Here is a 13,375-nt window from a genome sequence, read left to right as displayed (position 1 = left end):
TTACAGCATGAATCTTGTCACGTTAAAATGAAATACAATCCCCCCCCCCCCCAAAAAAAACCCAATATGCTTTTGTGGGGGCGAAAAAAGTGATCACGTGTAAGCTTGCCCTAATCACCAGCCGTCCTCCTTTTGTGCGCCGGTAATTAGAGAGGCTGCATCGGGGCTTCTGTCGCTTGTGGTTAAAAAGAAAAAAAGCCCCCCCCCCCCAAAAAAAACCCAATATGCTTTTGTGGGGGCGAAAAAAGTGATCACGTGTAAGCTTGCCCTAATCACCAGCCGTCCTCCTTTTGTGCGCCGGTAATTAGAGAGGCTGCATCGGGGCTTCTGTCGCTTGTCGGTCACAAATTATCTTTGTGAACATATGTGAGGGTAGCACCCGTCTTTTCCTCGGCCTGGCCGCGGAATCCGTCAGAAGACAATGGATGCTCGTGCGTTCCCACCGGAGACCGCTGACCTGTGAAATCTGCGACAGGCACGGACAAACCGGTCGCTGGGTGCACCAACATAGAGACGTGGTCCAATCCGCTGTCCAATGACGGACAGTGACTGGCGATGTTGACAGGAACGTGTACCCTATGTTGGGGTTGAGACCCCGTTTATCGTTGTGGAGGATCCGTTCTGAAAAACTACTGCGACAGGTGGTGACAATCACCGACATTGAGAGATGATCCCCGAACGAATCGTTTAGATATCTTTCTTTGCCGTTATCTCAGTGTCACCATCGTCTCTCGGCGTTTGTCGATTGTTTTTCCAAGCTGAGGATGATTGACAGGTTTTTCGTTTGCCATGGCGCCCCCTCCTGCCGGTTGCCATGGCGACATGACTTCTTTTCAGTCCTTTTTGCCAATGGCGCTGAAACAAGAGCGCGTCTCCAGAATCAAATCTCGTTGCCGTTGATGATGAATAATTCATAAAACGCTCACTAATCAACCCCCTGTCAACTGTGTTTTTTTGCTCGTGTTTGACGACCAATCCTTTTATATGCAAACCAAATTCTGGTGCAGTCTGAATCAGTTCTGCAATGCATCTTATCAAATTTTTGGCCCAACACTATGGTTGAACAAAAGGACCATCACAACTTTGATCATATCGTGACCGACATTTATTCAATGCCAACACTTAGTTCCACTTCATCACATATTTTTGACACGCTTTAAACCCTTGTTTGTACTTAATTGTAAATGTATGCTGACGTCTTGTTTGCCTTTGCCATGTTTTTTTTTTTTTTTTATCATTGTGCTCCTTTTGCCTTTGTGGGGTTCACAATAAGACTTGGAATGAACTACAAATGCAAAAACAACAAAAAACAAAAACTTTCACTCTAAATCAATTCTTTATTTATAAATACAGTTGAGTTGAGTTTATTTATATAAAAAAATAATAATAACATACAGGTAGGCCTATGCCAAAGACATGGCATGTAGAAATGAATGTGGGTGTTTCACAAGGGTCAATCCTCAGCCTTGTATACTTTTTGGCCCACATTTTACAAATGTATCCATTCATCCATTTTCAACATTGCTTATCCTGAATAGGGAGTTACTGGAGCCTTCGGGCAGAAGGCGGACTCCACTCTGAACTGGTCGCCAGTCAGTCACAGGGCACATGTAGGCACCAACAACTATTCACAGTCACATCCACATTGTAACTGAGTGGGAACCGATCCCACGCTCCCCTCACACAAGTCAGGCGAGTGTACCACTACATCATCAGCGACTCCAAATATATCAAGTATCTATATAATTGTAATGTTTGTTTTTAATCTAAAAATGGGACATTTCAAATCTACTAAAATAAAATCCAGAAATATCTGTTATGACCAAGCACAAAAATACAAATACTGAAAATATTTATATAGTATCAACTTATGATGCACAATGATGTTACGTCCCACCTTTAAATATGTATTTTACACTATATTCCTGGTCACTACTTCTTCTTGAAACCGTAACCCTGGTTGGAATTGACATGTGCCTGTGAGTGTTGTATACTCCGTTTGTATGCAGTACTGCTAGGTGTGTGTTATAAAGTTTATAAATCACTGTGTCATCTATATTATATTACATTACCGCGTCAATAACTTTCTGCTTTATATGTTAGCATTAAACTAGCAGTCTTTTTTATTAATACAATAGTGTCTTGTTTAGTGCGATTGTATGTGTTAGCACCTCTTAGGCATTTTGGATCTGCACATTATGCTAGCAGATGTTTCATTCGCTTTTATTTTAAGTGTCAATATTACAGTAAACTTTAACCCGCAGTGACAAACGGCTTGGAGCAAGCACGCTTTGCTTCTTATTCAAATAACCATTGGAGACAATAGGGAAGGAATACTTTCAAATAGGCTGTTAAATAAGTTAAATTGTGTCTCAACAGGTTTATATGTGTTTAAAGTGTATCGAATGGGGTAAAAGTATTTCATTAAAATATTTTAGATGGTATTTTCGCAACTATTTACAGTGAGGCAGAACCAAGATTTGCTCTTTAAAATGCACAATCTGCTGACCAAAGTTCTTCAAGTTGATGCGAGCGAGTCTCGGTCACAGCACGGTGGTCTCGGACTGGAGGATGGACTGAGTTCTGGAGGTGCGCTGGAAGTGGACCGTGTGTTCAGAACCTTTCCAGGAGACCAGTGTGGCGCTGAAGGCTTGAGCTCGCTTCAGGTTACAGTCCATGCACAAGCTACGCCACTTCCTCTTCAACTCACTTTGGACCTGCACACACACACGCACGCACGCACGCACACGCACATACACACATTCACACGCGCAACAGCGATACTTTGTTTTGCTGGTGCAAGATTCCGGGAAAACTGAAGGTTTTCTTTTAAGTCATTCTCTTGCCTTAAATATTTAAATCCATCAACTGAAATTCAGGCGTTGAGAGCCACTGAGGAATATTTTTGTCGGGTACATTTTTCAACGGGTAGGCGCGAATGAGGGTATCACCCTCGCGTGCGTGTGAAATTCAAGCTGATACATAACCGGAATGATGAAGAGGCCACGCTTAAAATCGATTGATATTTTTTATTAAAGGTTGGTTTTATTTTATTTTGACTCTTATTTTTGAAATTCAGTTACTTGATTTTAGAACGAGTGTTTTTTTTTAAATTTCTTGTAGATGAGTTTTGATTGGTTTTCGTATTAGTTGTTGGTTCTTTGCAAATATATGAAGCATTTGTTGAGTGCAAGATAAAAAAAAAGTCACTATGTCTTGTCGAATAAAGTAGACTACAGTATAAAAAAAGCAAGGGTCAAAAAAACAAAAGAACAAAACTCACCACAACAGGAAAAATGACATGAGATGACATGACTGGGTCTACCAGACACATGACAGCAACTATGAACCAACAAAGAATGAATAAAAGCAGGACACTAAAAACAAACAAACACAAACGGACAAAACAATGAGGCACACCTGGACAAGACTCAAGTAGCTGGAGCAAGCTGATTGGTTGGCACAAGGAACAGGCCTAACGAGTAGAAATGTCAATCAAGAAGCAACAAAATGGGGCAAAAGATCAAATAAAAGAAAATCAAAACAAAATTACAGATTATGACAGTTTTATCCACTTTTTGGTCAGAATCCAGTGTTTTGGGGTGAAACCAGCCAGCGTTTTCCTGATAACTCACAGACGGAAAAAATTATGACCAAACATTTTTGGTTCCTTTCCTCTATTAGTGTTGGTAGGTTCGGTACTATATTGTCACAGAACACAATATTCTTTAGGCTTTGAAAAAACGAGTGAAAACGCTTCTGAAACGATTTGCAGTCATGTGAAAAGAGTTGAGTGGATTACAAACCTCGCTGTTGAGGAAACAGTAGAGGATGGCAACCACCAGGCCCTGAAAGACATCAAATGCAAAAAGAACAAGAACTAGTCGACCATTTCAAATGACAAGTCAGCAGGATAGGGACTCGTGTATCATCCTGGTCATCACTAGCCTAACATTTGCGATTCCAAATTCAAGCAGTGAAATATTTCTGTCATCAGTCAGTGTAAGAGCACCTGAAATGATCCGAGGGCCAGGTCGAAAAAGATCTTGTAGTCTTCGGCCATGGATTCCGACAGAGACACAAAGACCACATAGTGGATCCCAAACAACGGAATGAGGAGGAGAGTCGATTTGGCCAACCGCCTGAAAAACAACAAAAAACATAAAACCTCAAAATGTCACAAATGTGACTATCCCCAGAAGGCAAAACAGTCTTATCTCAAATGAACTTTTCCCACTGAAACGTTCGTTTCAGCCTTCCCGCCCAAATTGTTGTAATGGGAGAATAACACCTGCAATGAACAAGAAATGTCTCTTCTCAATAAACAATTCAGAATCAGTTTTGGTGGAATAAGAATATAATAGGCATCAGAAAATGCCATTTTCAAGTCAATGTGGATGTTCCACAAGGTTCCATCCTCAGTCCTCTGTAGCCTTTTGGTCTGGTCAACATTTTTAAAATGTACAAGATATTTGTTTATTTGGAATTTTTTTCTTTGAATCCAAAATCGGATTCCAATCCAAAACAATAACATTTAACATTTATAATTTTTTTAATGACTAGAATGTCTTTGTATTTAAAGCACCGTGGCCTTTTTAACTTCTCATTCGTGCTTGGAGACCTAAAAATGTGAGAATTGACCACACCGTTTGAATTCCTTTGTTGAAGGAACTGTAGGATCTTTTTTTGAGGAGTGGAATTCGGACCGAGAAGCAGACAGTAGACGAAAGTGCCCAAAAATTCAAAATAAAAAATAGAGTTGGGCTGGATGCAGCAGGGCATAGAAGGCTTAATGTGTGACTGGGTAACTCAAAGCTTATACGTATAAAAACAAGCCCATACGAGGTGAATATGTGAAAGCGAATGTTAACAAAATGCAAAAAAAATAGTCACCAGCATCATTTTTTTTTAATCCATCTATAGTGTAACTCTGTAATTCCAATGACCGGTCATTCATGATGTAAAGCACGACAAGCATGTTTAGCGACGATGATGGTGAAACGACAAAGCAGTCTGGACGTGACGTGTCGGTGATGACAAACTATAGATGAAGTGCGTGAAATGTGTGTCAGCAACCTACCCGTACTGAGAATGGTCGCCCCCGCCCAGGTCGGGACGCTGCAGCTTCTGCACGAGGATGCGAACGATGCGAATGAAGAGCAGAAAGTTCACCTGGAAAAATAACACGAAGCGAAAAACTCACAACGCTGGAAAAATCATCCACAAGGGAGCAATCAATTTCGACAATTCCTCATTGAATGTCCATATGTGTCCTGACATTGATGGGCGACCAGTCAATTATTTGTTTATGTGTGTTTGAGCGGCGACCGGTTCAGCCTATTCAAAAAGATGCCGATGTTTGCTTCTTTCATACCACAACGGCGAGTCCGATGGGTCCGTTGATGACCCAGTTGGGTATAGGGTTGTCGTTCCTCTCCCAGCACCTGTCAATCAAAATGCGCTTCGGTTGGATGGGCCGAACGTGTGAGCGAGCGTGACGTCAGCATGCCTGAGACGCAGCGGTCCGTCACTCACCCCGTGTCCTCCAGGTAAATTCTGGTCAGAACCCACGTCAACACAAACACGCTCGGGATGCCTGCGCCAATCACGGAGCAAAGCCGGCATTAGGGTGACCTCACCTCACCTCTGCCAAATTGGATTCAGACCTCTACTCATGATGTCATTGAACACAACGGAAAGACTTTTGGGTTCAATTCAGTGGATATTGTGGCGTTCCTTCCAGTGTGCACATCTTGGCCACCAGGGGGCAGGGATGGCAGAAGACGCTCACAGCGTTTTAGGAAGTTGCAGTAATACTGTATTCAAAAAGTCCGTCTTAAGTTAAGATATCCTTTATTTGTCCCAAACTGGGAAAATTTACAGTCTGCAGCAGCAATTTTGGGGGATTTGTCTTCGCCTCTACGCAGAGGACAAAGAAAATATGCATGAGTGATTGAGTGAATCCACAATAACCAATTGGCTAGGAAACAGCGTAATGTGATTAGATAAGGCAACGCGGATAAACAAAGGAACGTGATGAGTTGAAGTCATGTGGATGCAACCCGTATATTTTTGTGTTTGGATGTAGTGATGCGTTTTACCCCATCCGATGAGCATGTAGACGGCAAAGTGGGTGTTTTGCGAGAACATGGCCACCAGGAGTGTGTGGAGGTACAAGGCCTCCACCAGCAGCCAGAAGAAGTTGGCCATGATGAAGTACTGCAACAATACCAGGCTGGCTCGACACACCACCTGACACACACAGAATTAATCAGGCCGTGACGCTTATTGGCATCAACGCTCATCACCAGACATCTCAGCGTTCCCGTCGTTCATTCCTTGGCACAAAGACGAACGAATTGGCTGAGTGCACCCAGTGAAAGGCGGGGTGTACCTAATGAAGTGTCTCACCAGCGAGGGCTGCGCGCCGCAGTGCGCCGCGCGGCCGAACAGGAGGCGGTCCTTCACCAGCACGGCAGCCGCCCTCAGGATGAACGACAGGAACAGGTTCAGGTGGATGGAGTTCCTGGTGCAGCGCAGCTTCCTGTGCGACAAATCACCGACGTCATGGGGGCTAAAAACACTCTCCTTACAAATCGTCTTGTCGCCCCCACCCCAGGAACAACAAAAAGATGAATTAAATTAGTAATGCTACTGCTACTGGTTCGCCCGTCCATGGTTTTACATTGTTTGTTTGCATTGCACTAAACTACTTGCAAATGAAAGCAAAAAATGAACCCATTGAGGGTTTATATCTCTAATCTGAAGACCCCCTTTTTTATGGGAACATTTTTAATTCGAGCATTTTAACTGTACAAGATGGCAATACATGCAAACATACAGCATAATAAAATAGAATCGAAAGAAATGGTATATCGTGTCACGCTGATCTCTCAACAGTCTGAAACAGTTCATTTTTCCATAATAACGTCCCCTCGGACAACTTGTCATCCCATAATCGGGCTCATCTGCTCAACACCTGCAGCGAGACAAACCCACGCACTCCAAACACACACAACCACCAACAAGCGAACACAGGAAGTGGCAGGCCCATAATAGCACCTCCGTTAATCTCTCGTAACATCGACTAAATTATCCTCCAGGCGGCAAGCTTTGAGAAAACTGAGATTTCCGACAAACACCAGCCGCTTTAGAGTCCTTCCTACACAATCAAGTGCTGTTCTCGTTTTTCCTAATCCGGCGCGACAATATCATGCGAGTGATGTCATACGTTCGGATTGTCACCGTGATGCGCTTCGACGCATGACTAAAGGCTTGGCTTTATTCCAGACAACCAATGCACGCACTGAAAATATTGAAATATACCATCAGGAGTTCAAATTATTCATTTTATCAATACAATTGGATGCTTCCTTGTGTTCCGATACCTTTTGGGTCAGATCCACATTTGCCTCACTTGCTGTGTAGGGTCCAAAAGCATTTTCTTATCCCCCCGTTTTCTTCTTACAGCTGTCACAGAACTTTTCTACATTTACATTTTGACTTTCTCAAGGTGTCCCAATTTACTTTTGTGTATATTTTATTTACTTTTCACTTCCTGCCCTTTCAATCTTTTTTTTTCTAAACACAATGTCCAGTGTTTGTCACAAAACGAAAGTTTTACCTAAACTCTCCGTTTGTGTCCAAATTTTCTTCACTTTTCCCACTTTGTGTGTGTGTGTGTGTGTGTGTGTGTGTGTGTGTGTGTGTGTGTGTGTGTGTGTGTGTGTGTGTGTCCCAATACCAATACTTACGTGTAATGTTAGTTTTGTAACGCATTACAAAGCTCATGTGCGCCCCCTGCTGTGAAGGAGGCTAATAAGAAGGTTGCGCCTCACCTGAAGAGGAATAGGACAGCACTCCCGGTAGTGAGGAAGATAAGGGATAGGCTGTGGCCCAATGTGTACAACGTCTGCACCAGCATGTAAAATACCAGCTAAACACACACACACACACACACACACACACACACACACACACACACACACACACACACAAAATTATAATGACGCAAAAGCGGGGGCTAACAAATATGCTAAGCTAACTCAGCTAGCTAAATGCTCCTGGTTGCTATGTTTGCATCGGCTAAAAGTATTTTCTGTTTATGCGTTGACTTTTTTTTCTGGCAAGTCTATGCTAGCTTAGCATCTTGATATGTTTTAAGAAATGGTGTGTGTGCGTGTGTGTGTGCGTGTGTGTGTGTGTGTGTGTGTGTGTGTGTGTGTGCGCGTGCGCACGTGCGTGCATGTGTGTGTGTATATCTCTCTCTCTCTCTCGCTTGTGTCTGAGTTGCACAATGCAATACGTTATCCAGTTAAGTGAACAAACACAAGGAGTAATTCACGACCAGACATTGGCGACCCCAAATGAACTCAACTCAGCTGAACTCAGAACTAAAGCTGGGAGCCACAATTAGCAGAGAAGGAAATACTGCCAAACACGACAACAACCTGTTTTTGTTTGAGCAAATGTTTGTAAATGCATTATTGCTATTATTATCACCAAAATTAACCCTAACCCCTAAGTCCAAACAATAGGCTAACCCAAGATCCCAATTTTTTTTTTTTTTTCATCTTACACTTGACAAATACCCCATATATTAAAAAATATGACCATTGTAAAGCGCACGTGGAAATTTAGCATTTTTGAGAACATCGAGTGAAGCGGCTTGCGAAGCCGAATGCACCTTATCGTGGCCCATGTCCGAACCGCAGGCGCTGGTTATGTTGGGGAACACCTCGGACCATCCGGAGGCCATGCACTTCCTGCTGATGTTCCCTACAGGAGGTCATCAGGATTGAAATGAAGGAGGAGGAGGTTCAGGTCCTGGTCAAGGTTATTACATTTCATGAAAACAAAACAAATAATTCAAACCACATTTGAAAAGACATATTTGTAAATGAAATACAATCAAAAGAATAACGAACTCAAACTATATTTTACGTTTACACAACTCCTAAAATGAACTATAATTACAATAAAAATGTCTTGGTCAATGATTTCCATATATCAACTTTAAAGGTAAATTTCCAAGTGTGTATTTAATGCGCGTGGGCCGGTTTTCCGACAGCTGTATGGTCTGGTATCGAGTTTTAAACGGCCATTTGGGATTTGTTTTTCTTTTACTATGCGTCGCGCAGAAGGAATGTCATCGGAAAGCACTGCTGTTTTTGTTTGTTCTTATTTCATACAAGATAAATCCCCTGTATAAATTCAAATACTAAAACGAATAAAAACTCAACTATAAAAGAACTGTCAACTATCAAACCCGCACAAAGGAACTGGATTTGACAAAAACAAAAGTCAAAAGGTAACCAAACTTCCTCTATTGAAAAAATGGAATATTGTGAACCCTTGGTCCTGGTGGGATTTTACCGTTGGTGCCAAAGACGGTCCTGAGGAAGTGAGGGCAAGGTATGGTGGCGGTCTGGCCAATCCCGGTGCGTTCCCAACACGTGATGTTGTCCCAAGTGCCTTTGCAGCCCGCCTCTGAGTGTACAAAAAAAATTAAAAATAAACAATCAGCATCCGCCATCGGCAACCACTCAACGTTCAGCATTATCGACCAATCAGCATCAATTACACTCAAATGATTTCTGACAAAGTCACTAATCCTACGATGGTGAGATTTCACACACAGACCTAAAGATATCCATGGGGGGGGGGGGGGAATAATCTCAGAAGCATGTTAAGGCCTTCATGAAGTCCAAACATAAAGCTATTGAGTCTTCGCCAAATGCTCTTGTCGTGGCGACGCGCTGGTTGCCAAGAAAATGATGCTGTTTTGGAGGGTCTTTACATACACGGGAACTCGGTGCTGCCCTGCTCAAAAATATGTTTAGTTATTCATATTTTTATATGTATATGTTTATATTTTAATATTTAGAGGTTCAGTGTGCCATTTTCTAAAAAAAAAAAAAAAAAAGCCTCAGTAGCGCCCCCTACTAATTAAGCTAACGTGCTAGGTTTTCATTTTACTTCCTGTTGAAACGAATCCCAACAAAATCGTGCTTATCCTCTCATATGGATCGGAATAAAATACAAATAAACAAACAAATAAACAAAACAAATAAATAAAGGTGACTTTGGTTTTGCAAAAGCCGATTTGGCGTCCGGGGTGGACTTCGCTCAGAGATGATTAGGAGCGGATTACATTTCATGCTGAACGCCGCTCAGATGATCTCGGCAAAGTAAACCGGGGCCGAATCATTAGCGGGCGGGCACGTGCACGAGCGCGCGTGCATGCGCACACGCACGTGGTTTTGTTTGTGAGGGATTGGAGGATGTTCGTTCGTCTCTTGAGTGCGTTGCTGCAGCCGGCATCGCTTTTGAACGTCTCGGCGTGTTATTTGTATGATAGAATTGTCATATTCTCATTCTCCGATTGAATACGTGTCTGCGTGCGCGCGCGCGCGCGCGTGTGTGTGTGTGTGTGTGTGTGTGTGTGTGTGTGTGTGTGTGTGTGCGCGCGCGCGCGCGCGCGCGCGCGCGAGAGAGAGAGTGGGTGTCTTGTTTTTGTTCATTAATGCTTCACAAAAATAACTGAGCGCAAGAAAAATGCTGAGCGTGGCATTTTTCTTTGTAGGTTGGGAAGAAGATGAACTACATTTTTTAGTCAAGCTTGCAAGTACTGTAAGAGAGTGCAAATACTGTACTTGGTTACTGGACTTTTCAGGTAGCACTTGTGTGAGTATTTAGTTCTTCGTTGACATTTCAACACAAATGGGGGATACACAATTTAAGCTTCAAATGTAAAATTTGGTTTTTAAATCAGGTCGGCACGGTGGACAACTGATTAGCATGTCCGCCTCACAGAACAGAGGTGCAGGGTTCGATTCCGGCTCCGGCCTTTCTGTGTGGAGTTTCCATGTTCTCCCCGTGCCTGCGTGGGTTTTCTTTGGGTATTCCGGTTTCCTCCCACATTCCAAAAATATGCATAGCAGGCTGATTGAACACTCTCAGTTGTCCCTAGGTGGGAGTGTGAGGGTGGATGGTTGTTCGTCTCTGTGTGCCCTGTGATTGGCTGTTCAGGGTGTCCCCCACCTACTGCCCGAAGATGGCTGGGATAGGCTCCAGCATCACCTGCGCGACCCTTGTGAGGATAAAGCGGGTCAGAAAATGGATGGATGGATGGATGGATGTTTTACAACCAGGGTTAGGGTTTAAAAATTACGGATTCAAGCCTAAAATAAGGTATCAAATAAGTGTTAGGGTTTCAGATGAGGGTTTAAAATAAATGCTGAGGTTTCAAATTGGGACTATAGCCTGAGCTGGGCTCTCATACTGGGTTTAGGGTGCCAAGTGAGGGATTCCAGACTGGGTTCGGGTTTCTCCTTCGTACCTTTGTGTGGGGCTCGTCTCTCTTGGTCTTCCAGTCGCGTCATGCACTCAGCGTGATCTTTTTCCACCTCCAGCAGGAAATTGCAAGTGGGGTGACGACCGGTCGCCTGCCGTGTGCATCACAAGAAAAAACTTGGTGTCTTAACATAAAACAAAACAAAGAAAATATTTCCCCCATTTTCACTTCATGCAAAAAAAGAAACAAATCAGACCTTTGCAACATTTTTAGCTTGAAAAAAGAAACGACACATTTGAGAACCTTGTTTTTCTGTTCAATATGAAAACATGTTTTACATTTATCAATGCAACTATTTTAACACAGGCTTTGGCATTTTCAATTTTTCAAAGCAAGAACTCATTCATGTTTTGAATTTAGTTTCAATTAAGTAACACATTGGTGAGATGATTTTGCGCATGTTTTTATTTTTATTTTTGTATTTTTTTCAACAACATCTTTTTTTTATAACTGGAGACCTACTTTTGTACGCCCTGTGTATAAATATAGTGGAAAAAATATATATTTGTAATGGATGTAAATTATATGCGGATTTTCGCTGTTCACGGGTGAGCCAGGTGCAAGATATTCTTTCATGTTTTCATTCTCTGCTTTTATTGTGAAGTTTAATGGGTTATTTTTATTTTTATTTTTTTTAATGTTTTGGTGACCTCGTTTACTGTTAGAAACAGCTCTTAGGGCATTTGTGAAAGTACAAAAATAAACGCTATGGAAGTGTCAATGACAAGAAAGTGACCATAGCTGTCTTTCTAAATCCTGGTTTTTATTTATTTAAGGATGGCCACGACATGTGTTTACCTCAAATATTGTATGAAGCAATTATGATCCAAGTGATTTTGAAAAATAAAAACGATTCTCGTTCATGAATCAATCAACCAAGACGAAGACAGTAAAAAAATGAACGAATGAATGAATGAATCCAATCAGCAAAGTAAAAAGCTACAAAAAAAATATCAAAATGAACGGTGAACTCACCATCAGCACATAAGCGGAGCAAAACGCCAAGAAGAAAATGAAACTTTTCATCTTTGCTTTTCAGTCGCAACAATCAAAACGATTAATCAATTATAAAAAAATCATATTACGGATGTTAGTGCTCCTCTTTTAAATACGAACCCTATAAAATATCCGAAACGTCCAGTGGGATGAGAAACGTGCACGTCTTTCTCCACGCAGCAGCGTGGACGTGCATGCAACGCGCGAGACCGTCGAGTTGTCATTTCTCCGTAGTGGGCTAAAACACTTCCTGTTGGCCCTGTCAAAGTAAATCACAAATCGTAGACTCATACGGAAGAGGATTAGTCAGAATTCTGAGATTAAAGTCAGAATTTTGAGAACAAAGTCAGAATTCTCACTTTAAAGTGGTTCTCGATTCTGAAAGAAAGTTTATTTTATGGACACTCTGTCTCTTTTCGCTTGTTTGTAGGGAATCCAAAAATTGGTAAACTGTTGAAGTCTTTACATTCTATTTAGTTATGTCATTATTGTATGCACAATATTTTACGGAAGAGGATTAGGGCCAATGAAGAAAAAAAACAAGGTTGGCAAAATTCTCACTTTAATCTCAGAATTCTGACTTTGAAGTGAGAATTCTGACTTTATTCTCAGAATTCTGACTTTAATCTCAGAATTCTGACTTTAAAGTGAGAATTCTGAGTTTATTCTCAGAATTCTGACTTTAATCTCAGAATTCTGACTTTCCTCTCAGAATTCTGACGACAGTAATCCTCTTCCGTATGTTGAAACTTTTTTTTTTTTTTTGTGCTGTCTTTCAACCGTTTCACGCTCCAGCCCGGTAGGTGGCGGAAATGCGTCTGAACCTCGTTTTGCCTGCCGCCATAGAAACTACACAGGACGAAGAAAAATATCTAGTTTCGGCTTTGATTCTGGCTGCTCGTGAGAGGTGTTGATTGAGTGCCAGTCGTGCTGGAAAAATGTCGCAGCTCTTAACGTCCCAAGACCTCCACGAGCAGCTGAGTGTCATCATGGCTGCGCTGAGCAAGGCAGCCGGACTGGAAA

At 42.1% G+C, this 13,375-nt stretch overlaps 2 protein-coding genes across 3 annotated transcripts in view; one reads left to right on the top strand and one right to left on the bottom strand.

Moving 5' to 3' along the window:
* Positions 1 to 1,802: 1,802 nt before the first annotated feature.
* Positions 1,803 to 13,375, bottom strand: part of LOC109518891 (vasoactive intestinal polypeptide receptor 2) — a 13,913-nt gene continuing 2,340 nt past the window's right edge. The window contains exons 1-13 of one of the 2 annotated variants that reach the window (XM_019875032.1): positions 12,332 to 12,599; positions 11,342 to 11,447; positions 9,376 to 9,489; positions 8,687 to 8,778; positions 7,839 to 7,936; positions 6,412 to 6,544; positions 6,102 to 6,252; positions 5,536 to 5,596; positions 5,375 to 5,444; positions 5,081 to 5,172; positions 4,013 to 4,142; positions 3,807 to 3,848; positions 1,803 to 2,717 (exon numbers count right to left, since the gene is read on the bottom strand). In XM_019875032.1, coding sequence (XP_019730591.1) covers positions 2,544 to 2,717; positions 3,807 to 3,848; positions 4,013 to 4,142; positions 5,081 to 5,172; positions 5,375 to 5,444; positions 5,536 to 5,596; positions 6,102 to 6,252; positions 6,412 to 6,544; positions 7,839 to 7,936; positions 8,687 to 8,778; positions 9,376 to 9,489; positions 11,342 to 11,447; positions 12,332 to 12,382 — 1,314 coding nt within the window. In that variant the 5' untranslated portion in view covers positions 12,383 to 12,599 and the 3' untranslated portion in view covers positions 1,803 to 2,543. Of the gene's footprint in view, positions 2,718 to 3,806; positions 3,849 to 4,012; positions 4,143 to 5,080; positions 5,173 to 5,374; positions 5,445 to 5,535; positions 5,597 to 6,101; positions 6,253 to 6,411; positions 6,545 to 7,838; positions 7,937 to 8,686; positions 8,779 to 9,375; positions 9,490 to 11,341; positions 11,448 to 12,331; positions 12,600 to 13,375 lie in introns of those variants that run through there. The other variant, XM_019875033.1, reaches the window with a different exon arrangement.
* Positions 13,215 to 13,375, top strand: part of LOC109518892 (adult enhancer factor 1-like) — a 6,249-nt gene continuing 6,088 nt past the window's right edge. The window contains exon 1 of the mRNA XM_019875034.1: positions 13,215 to 13,359. Within this exon, the coding sequence (XP_019730593.1) occupies positions 13,291 to 13,359 (69 nt within the window). The 5' untranslated portion in view covers positions 13,215 to 13,290. The remainder of the gene's footprint in view (positions 13,360 to 13,375) is intronic.

This window comes from Hippocampus comes, unplaced genomic scaffold (genome assembly GCF_001891065.2).
Source record: "Hippocampus comes isolate QL1 unplaced genomic scaffold, H_comes_QL1_v1.1 scaffold20, whole genome shotgun sequence".
Classification (NCBI taxonomy): Eukaryota; Metazoa; Chordata; class Actinopteri; order Syngnathiformes; family Syngnathidae; genus Hippocampus; species Hippocampus comes.
This window is presented reverse-complemented; position numbering and strand designations above follow the sequence as displayed.